The sequence below is a fragment of the Physeter macrocephalus genome, chromosome 18 (genome assembly GCF_002837175.3).
Source record: "Physeter macrocephalus isolate SW-GA chromosome 18, ASM283717v5, whole genome shotgun sequence".
Classification (NCBI taxonomy): Eukaryota; Metazoa; Chordata; class Mammalia; order Artiodactyla; family Physeteridae; genus Physeter; species Physeter macrocephalus.
In genome coordinates this window covers 75,345,422-75,354,245 of record NC_041231.1, presented here as the reverse complement: position 1 = coordinate 75,354,245, position 8,824 = coordinate 75,345,422, and the positions used below count along the sequence as shown (strand labels likewise).

Genomic DNA, 8,824 nt, shown 5'->3' with positions numbered 1-8,824 from the left:
GATTCCAGAGGGCCTGGGGAAGAGCTGACATCTTCACGGGCAAGTTGCTGGAAGGCCCCAGTCTGATGCTGGGAACCGGGTGAGCCTCACCGGAAGCCCCCACTTTTGGTTTTCTTTCTCTTTTTGCTTCCACTTTTAACTTTTGTTACTCTTGTATTGTACACATCCCTGTGAACTACGCTCCAACCTTTCTGGCAGAAGGCGGGGCATAAATAAACAAACACATTTGGACAGGGTTTTATCATCTACAGAATGATTTCATGCCATCTTCACCATCACTCTGAGAGGCTGTTTTTTTTTTTATTTCACTTTTATTCGTTTTTAAAAAGAATTACAAAGTTAATATACAGACACGCTTGGTGGGGGGATTCAAAGAGTACAGAAAAAAGAGTTTAAGAAAATAGAATGTGCTCTTTCACACCTTCCCATCCCCCAATATTTCATCTCTTTCAGTAATGACCAATGGGAATAGTTTGGGGTGTGTCCTCCCAGACCTGCATGTCCAAGGCAGGAATCACTAGCACATGTGGCTACTGAGTCCTTGAAGTAGAGAGAATCCCAATTGCAATGTGCTGTGAGTGTAAAATACACATGGATTTTGAAGACTTAGTATGAAAAAAGAATGTGAAATATCCCAGTAATTTTATATTGATTACCTGTTGACATGATAATATTTTGAATATATTGGGTAACATAAAATATATTATCAAAATTAATTTCTCCTGTTTCTTTTTACTTTTTTAATGTGGCCCCTAGAAAGTTTAAAAAGAAAGCCACATCTGTGGCTCACCTTATATTTTTATTACAGAGCACTGCTCCAGACCTTTCTCTATCATTTACATCTATACACCCATAAATATGTATCTACAGTTGTATATAGTTTTGTTGTTTACATTAATGAGATCAGAGGATGTCTAGCTCTTTGTGACTTGCTTTTCTACTTTAAGATTTTCCTATGTCAGCCCATGTAGATCAAGGGAGCTATTTTGACAGATGAGGAAACTGAGGCACATTAAACAATAGGACAAGTTCACTCAGGCAGTGACGAAGGTGGCATTTGAACTCACACTCTCTAACTCCAAACCCAAGCTCTTTCTGTCTCATGAGAGAGAAATTTGATGTACTAGGTCATGGGGAGCCATGGCAGTTTCTTAAGGAAGAGAGAGAGGGAGAGAGGGAGAGAAATTAATAAAGAAATTAATTTCTTTAATTTCTGTTAAAGAAATTGATCCGACCGGGGTGCATGGGTGCACTGGGATGAAGAAAATTTGATCCCTCATTGCAGCCGCTTAGAAGTCAAGTCTTAGCCTCCATGACCTTGAAAAGGCTTACCTGACACTGACCTCTTTCCCCCCCAGGCCCTTGGCCTCGGCTGGCACAGGGGTGCAGGGGAACTGGCAGCATCAAGTGACCAGGCGGATGTGCTCCTATGAGAGTTCCTTCCAACCCGCCCAGTTCCTACTGCTGGTGGGGGTTCCAGTGGCAAGTGCTGTCCTTCTGGCCCAGTGCCTTCAATGGCGCTGTCCTCGCCGGCTGCTGGGCACCTGCTGGAAGCTGGAGAGCCAAGAGGAGCCAGCGTCCCATCCCACTCCCCTACCTGAAAGTGAGTCCTCCAGGGAGGGCCCTCCAGCCTCGCTGCAGGAGATGGCTGCCTTCTACCAGGAACTGCACACGCCCACCCAAGGCCAGACCGTCATCCGACAGCTGATGCACAAGCTGTTGGTGTTTTCGGCTCGAGAGGTGGACCACCGTGGTGGCTGCCTGATGCTCCAGGATACGGGCATTTCCCTGCTCATCCCGCCAGGTAACAGCACCCAGCTTCCTTCTCAGCGTACAGCTGTTCACATTGCACGTTGGACGAGGGCACCAACTCCAAGGGAACACCATTCAGAGACATCTTCACAATTCTGAAAATTGCTTATATGTTTAGTATGACGTTTTTGACTCCAAAGATGGATCTATTACATATTTTTTATGACAGTTTTGTGGCAGGTGGAGGTAAAGGGCCTTGTTTCAGTGAACAGTGTGTTATGACGATTCTCCCATAAAGGGAAGTAAAATGTCTGGAGGAAGAGCACCTTTTGCAAATTCACACAAGGCCCTGAGTGAGCTGGCAGCAGCCCTCGGAGGAGGGGGCGACTTGCTCAGGGTCACATCCCAAGTCAGTCACAATCACCTTGTTCTCCTTCCACACTGCCTCTCCACGTGCCCTGCTGCACGCCCGCTCCTGGGCTCCCGCCCCACCTCCTCTCCCACTCTGGCCTGGCCTCCTCTGCTGCAGGGCTGTGCCTGCCTGCTGGGCCCATCTCAGCTCTCCCCCTCCCCAGGTGCTGTGTCTGTGGGCCGCCAGGAGCGGGTGGCACTGATCCTGGTGTGGGATCTGTCAGACTCCCCGTCGCTGTCCCGAGCCCAGGGGCTGGTGAGCCCCGTGGTGGCGTGTGGCCCCCATGGGGCCTCCTTCCTGAAGCCCTGCACCCTCACCTTCAAGCACTGTGCCCAGCAGCCCAGCCAAGCCCGTACCTACAGCAGCAACACGACCCTGCTGGACGCCAAGGCCTGGAAGCCGCTGGGGCGGCCGGGAGACCACATCTCCCGGGATGAATGTCGCATCCACCTCTCCCACTTCAGGTAGGCACCAGCCCGTCAGCCTGTACTTCCTGCCCCCTTTCTCTGTCTGCCTGATCCTCACCTCTCTGTAGGGGACTGCCCCTTTATCTGTCCAAGATGGCCTGCAAACCCCGTATCCCCCTGTCCTTCCCCAGTCCCTCTGTCCTGGTGCCTATGGCAGCTTATCTTGCTCCAACCCCATCCAGGACCGTGTGTCCCGCCGTGGCACCTCTGCCTGTCTAGAAGGGTCTGGCCCAACCCTGGTCCTGTGTCTCGATGGGGCCTGTCCCATCTCCACCTCTGTCTCTAAAATTGTCTGTCTCTTCCCTGTGCCCCAGTTCAGGACTGTCCCCAAGCTGTCTAAGGCACTTTGCCCCTCCAGTTCTCTGAGACTCTAGCCCATGGCACGCCTGTCCTTAGCTATGTCTCTCTAGGGTCTTAGGTGCCTCTGCCTCCCAGTCTCCTTGCCACCCACTGACCAGAGCAGGGCCATGCATGGTGACCCTGAGCCCAGCGTCTTTCTTTCCCATGCTGGCTCTTCTCCGGACCCAGTGACAGTCACTGTGCCATGACTCACGTTCCTTCCCCCTAGCTGACCCCTCCACCCCAGTTTTTCCCTACATGCCCTGGAATGTTCTCCTCGCCTCCTTGGGAGCCCGCACAGAGGCCCCTGGTGCGGTGGGAGCCCGGGGGCAGGTGGGCTGGTCTCCCACCCTCCCTTGCCCCACTGTGCACCGTCACCGTCTGTCCCCGCAGCCTCTACACCTGTGTGCTGGAGGCAGCTGTGCACAGGGAAGCCCGGAAGTGGCTGCAGCTGGCCGTGTTCTGCTCGCCGCTGGCCCCCGGGCAGTCTCACCTGCAGCTGCGCGTCTACTTCCTCAACAACACGCCCTGTGCCCTGCGGTGGGCTGTGACCAATGAGCAGCCGCACGGCGGGCGCCTGCGTGGGCCCTGCCAGCTCTTCGACTTCACCGGGGCCCGAGGGGACCAGTGTCTGAAACTCAAATACGTCTCCGAGGGTAAGGGGGACAGGGCCAGGCGCCGGAGCATCGGGGAGCCCGTTGGAGGGAAGGGTCTGCGCCTCCCCTGTGGTGGAAACCTGGGGCCTTGAGTTTCCTTTTGAGATTCCTGGGCAGGCAGCAGCTTCAAGGGGGCCTTCCGCGGGAGGCCAGCCGAGTCAGGTGGGTGGTGAGAGGAGAGGCCTTGCACCCGCAGGGGCGGGGAGGGAGCGGGAGGCTTCTCTTGTCCCACCTGGATGGAAGCCGGTGTCGGAGGGGGAGGCCCAGTCTTCTTCTCTTCCCTCCTTCTTTTGTGGGTCGGCTGCGGGAATTGACAGTGGGGCTAAGGGTGTTTGTGGGGTCGTGGACAGGGCGCGCATGCGTGACTGCATCTGGGCTAGTGGATGGGAGGGAGGGGGTGGAGAGGTGGGGGGAGGAGTCTGTGTTCCGGTAGAAGGAAGACCGCTCCCAGGGTCCCCACCCAGGCTCTGGGGCCTCCCATCACCCTCCTGCCTTTGCTCCCTCCCCATCCCTCCTCTCAGCGCCCTGCACAGTGCCTGCCACAGGGTGACCTCCTTAAACCCCTTGTGGACGTCTCCCCTCCTGAGGCCCTCTGTCTCTCTGCCCCCTCCCCAGGTTGGGAGAACGTGGACGACAGCAGTTGCCAGCTGGTTCCCCATCTGCACATCTGGCATGGAAAGTGCCCCTTCCGCTCCTTCTGCTTCCGGAGAAAAGCAGGTAGCCCAGGAGCCCCGTGTCTACCTCCTGCCCTGGAGCCCTCTGAGCCCTCTGTGTCTACCTCCTGCCCTCTCCTCTCCCCTCCTGGTCACCCTGGAGCCCTACAGCTCCTCACTCGGCCCTGCCTGCAGACCCTCTCTTAAAGGTTAGGGGCCGCAGCAGATCTCTGCAGAGAGAAAGATGGGGGGCTACGCAGCTGCTTCAGATTTCCAAAGCCTTACATTGGAGTCCCTTTTGCTCTCCTGCTGTCTTTCTCCTGGGCCTTTTCCTCTCTCACCTGCTACGTCTCCTCTTTGTAGCCAATGAGAACGAGGACTGCTCAGCACTGACCAATGAGATCATTGTCACCATGCACACCTTCCAGGATGTGAGTTGGGGCTGAGGGGCAGAGGAAGGGCAGGGCCTGGGGGAGTCCTGGGCAAAGTGGGCGAGGGTCTGGTGCCTAGGAAGTATGGCTCTAATCACATAATCAAGCAGGTGAAGAGGGCATTCTTCCAGGGGCGGGGACTGCCTGGCCTCCAAGTTACCCTCCATCTTTGACTCTCCTGTCTATCCCTGGATGAATCTAGCAGGAGGGTAAAAGAACCAAACCCTACATGAACCCTTTCTTCCAACCTGGAGGAACTTGGGCATCAAAGATAAGTGGTTTCTTTCTGGACAGATTGTCTACATCTGAGAGATGGTGCTGTGTATCTTCACGGGGAGAGTGACCCAGGAAGGGGGTCTTGAGTAGGTGGGATGGGAGTTAGAGATCCCACTCTCCCGAGGGAAGACATGAAGAAATCAGGATTGGAGAGTCTTTGGGGAACCATGTGGCATCTTACTGGAGAGTAGGCAGATACCCCTCGGGGTATCACCTGGGGAGGAGGAACCAAGGAGAGGAGGAATGGAGGAAGGGGGCACGTATGCCCAAGTTCAGTGTCTCTATCATTAGATGACCTCCCCTGCCCTTGATCCCACCCAGGACTTCTCCTGGTGTCTCAGGATGTACCTTGTTTGGTCTTCATGTCCCAGGTCCCAAAGAGCTCTGAGCAAACTTAAGGCTGAAGGCTGTGGGGTTGGGGAAGCAGAGGGTAGAGGGTGTTGATTGGGGTGGGGCTGTGTCTCCTGGTTAAGTGTCTCTGGTGACAGGCTGACGGAGAGACACGAGGCATGGGGACGGGTGCCCCAGCTTCTTGTTCAGAGGGGTGTCTCATGATCCCTAAGTGTGTTCCCTGCCCCTCTGTTGGCTCAGGGTTTGGAGACCAAGTACATGGAAATCCTCAGATTCCAGGCATCGGAGGAGGAATCCTGGACAGCGCCACCCCCTGTGACCCAGCCACCCCCATGCAACAGGTGAGGTGGTGGTTCCTTGAGCTGCTGCCCGGGGGATGTTTGGGATTCCTGCCCCTGGGCTTGCAGGGTGAGCACGGCATTGAGGTGTCTGTGGAACCAGGCTGGGTCTCTTGATCCTCCCCTCCAAGGACACCCTTTCCCCCTGCCTCAGGCTGCCCCCAGAGCTCTTCGAGCGGCTGCAGATGTTGTTGGAGCCAAACAGCATCACTGGCAATGACTGGCGACGACTGGCCTCCCACCTGGGGCTCTGTGGTATGAAAATCCGGTAAGAGGGATGAGGTCTGCACGGCGGTGGGGGGAGGGTGGACTGGGGTGGGTGTTCTCAGGACCCCTTGGAGACTGGACCATTCACAAAAGAGTGACTTAAAAGTCAGGGAGTGGCTACTCCCCACCCTATTTCTCAGAACAGGGTTGATTTCATTGACGATGATCTCATTGGTTTGGGCCAAGCAGTCCTCGTTCTCATGGCTACAAAGAGGAGAGGACACGGCAGGTGAGAGAGGAAAAGACCAGGGGAGAGGAGCAGGGGAAGTGAAAGGGACTCCACAGGAAGGCTTTGGACATCTTTCTATTTTATCACTGTGTTCTTGGTACCTAGAATGATGCCTGGCTCATGGGTGGTGTTCAGTACATAAATATTGGTTCAATAAATATTCAAAAATGGATCGGTTGACATGTAAGTCATTGGTACATACTGAGTGCTTGACATGCTGTGCCCTGAGGGGCAGAACGGCAGACTATAGGATACTGTGTATAAAGCATGTAGCTGAGTGCCTGGCACTAGTTGGGACAGCGCAGCCATGGTCTCAAGAGAGATCAGTAAACCAATTCTGAGCTAAGCCCCAGCACCCGGATGATGACGGGTAGTCAGGAAAGACTTCGCTCAGGAGATGGGACTAGAATTGGATCTGGAAACTAGGGTAGATTTTAAAATCACCCGTTTATTAAACCTTTATCAAGTACCTTCTAAGTCCTGGAAAAACTATGCTAAGCATTGGGATACAGGATGAATGAGACACGGTCCCAGAACCAAGGAGGTCACCCTCTAGTAAGGGATACAGAGAGCTTAAAAAAAAATCAAGGCAAGTGCCCCTTTGACTTTACTGTATGTATCCCATATTGCATAGCAAGTTGAAAACAGACACGAAATGGCTGAAGCAAGAATAATGAAGACTTATGTCAATTACAGTTGACCCCTGAACAATGTGGGAGTTCGAGGTGTGACCCTCCATGCAGTCGAAAATCGTAGTATAACTTATAGTCGGCCCTCCATATCCACGGTTGTGCCTCCACAGATTCAACCAACCAGGGACCATGTAGCACTGTAATATTTACTGTTGAAAAAAATCTGCATATAAGTGGACCCACATAGTTCAAAGTGGTGTTGTTCAAGGGTCAACTATATATCTCAATTAAATAAAAAAGAATAATAAAGACTTGTGGGAGCTATGACCAGAAGTCTGAACTGAGGGATGCAGAATGATCTCCTCCACCTGGGAGGTGGGAATGAGGGCTTCAGAAACAGGTGTTGGGGAAGTAGGGGATCCACCTTCCTGTCTGGGGGGAGGAGCGGAGGAGGTGGTGGGTCTGGTGTGTTTAAGGTGAGAAGGAAGCTTCACGATGGGAGCAGGGAGAAAAGGTCAGAAAAAACAGGGCAAGGCCAAGTGGTGGGTAAGCCAGAAAGTCAGGGGAGGGGGCTTGGTTAGTAGGTGAAAGAGACTCTGGAAGGTTTTTGAGCAGGGGAGGGTCATGCCTGGGAGCAACTGTTTCTTTAGTGGTGGGCAGGATGGGGCCTGGGACCTGGGACAGGGGGTAGGGGAGAGTGTGTTTGGGCTGGGGGTGGGGGGTTGAGAAGATAAATACAGAACATCAGAGCTGGAAGCGACCTTAGAGGTCCTCTCACCCAAGCCCTCGTGTAGGAAGAGGAAACTGAGGCCTAGAGGGGAGTAGGCTTTGAGCCAGGGCTATCTCTGATTTCAAGTCCTGGGCCCTCCCACCATCCCGAGTGCCCTGGAAGGCAGTTAAGAGCAGGATGAGGACCAGAACTGGGGGAGGGGGTGGATCTCCCTTCAGTGCCCCTCCCCCCCTCCCGGCCAGGTTCCTGTCCTGCCAGCGCAGCCCCGCGGCAGCCATCCTGGAGCTGTTTGAGGAGCAGAACGGCAGCCTGCAGGAGCTGCACTACCTCATGACCATCATGGAGCGGCTGGACTGCGCCTCCGTCATCCAGAACTACCTGAAGGGGACGGAAAGCGGCAGCCCAGCCCAGGTCTGCTGGGTCGCCCAGGAGAACCAGGGCCTGGAGCTGGATGAGAAGCTCTGAGAGCCCCGCTATGGGGCAGGGTGGAGCTCTGTCCACCGGGATGTGCCCCTACACCTAGGAAGAAAACAGCTGCAGTTCCTGGCTGTGCCCACCGACCTCATCAGGACCCTTGGACGGTGCCTGGGGCCACCGCGAGTCCCAATGCCTCCTCGGGTCGGGACCACCCTTTCGGCCCACGTCGTCCTGCGTGCAGATCCCTTCCTGGCCGGCAGGGGGCGCGGGAGCCCGGGAGATGGCCCCAGCGTGGCCAGCCTCCGGGAAGCTATTTAATAGACCAATGGACTGTTAGGCTGCCCTGTTGGCACTCCTTGGGGACTGGTTAGTCCACAAGTATTCACTGAGCACTTAGTGATACCCGGCACTGGACTGGGTATCATGGGGACTCCTGGAATATATGAGGTCGGGTTTGGAGCCTTGTGGAAACCACAGTTCTCTTGTGGGAACCAAGACGCCCTCGTAGGAGCTGAGGGCAAACGCTAAACCAGCAGCACATGCCCTGTGGTTAGGGGATGTGGATGTGGCATGAATTGTACCTGCATTAGGAGTTGGGAAGGGAGGGAGCTGAGTATGGGCTGGAGCAGTGAGAAAGCATCATGGACGATGTAGGAGAGACGATTTACAAAGAGTGAAATCTTAAGGTGGGGGAAGGCGGGGATGTGACTGGATTTACAGTAGGAGCCCGGTGAGCATGGGGTGCTGAGTCATCAAGGAGCCCAGCGTGCTGGGTGTGAGGTGAGAGCAGGACAAGGGTTCAAGGCCAGATCTAAAGATGGACAGTCATAGCTGGCTGTCCACCTGTCTCCTTTGACTTCCTTTGTCTCTTTCT

General features: G+C 54.6%; 1 protein-coding gene across 1 annotated transcript; it reads left to right on the top strand.

The window, feature by feature from the left end:
• Positions 1 to 1,419: 1,419 nt before the first annotated feature.
• Positions 1,420 to 8,202, top strand: UNC5CL (unc-5 family C-terminal like). Its single transcript, XM_007118415.2, has 8 exons — positions 1,420 to 1,804; positions 2,328 to 2,628; positions 3,364 to 3,626; positions 4,242 to 4,343; positions 4,643 to 4,710; positions 5,578 to 5,678; positions 5,830 to 5,943; positions 7,776 to 8,202. The coding sequence occupies exons 1-8, from the start codon at positions 1,420 to 1,422 to the stop codon at positions 7,996 to 7,998; spliced, it is 1,557 nt and encodes a 518-aa protein (XP_007118477.1). The 3' UTR covers positions 7,999 to 8,202.
• The last annotated feature ends 622 nt before the right edge of the window (positions 8,203 to 8,824 follow it).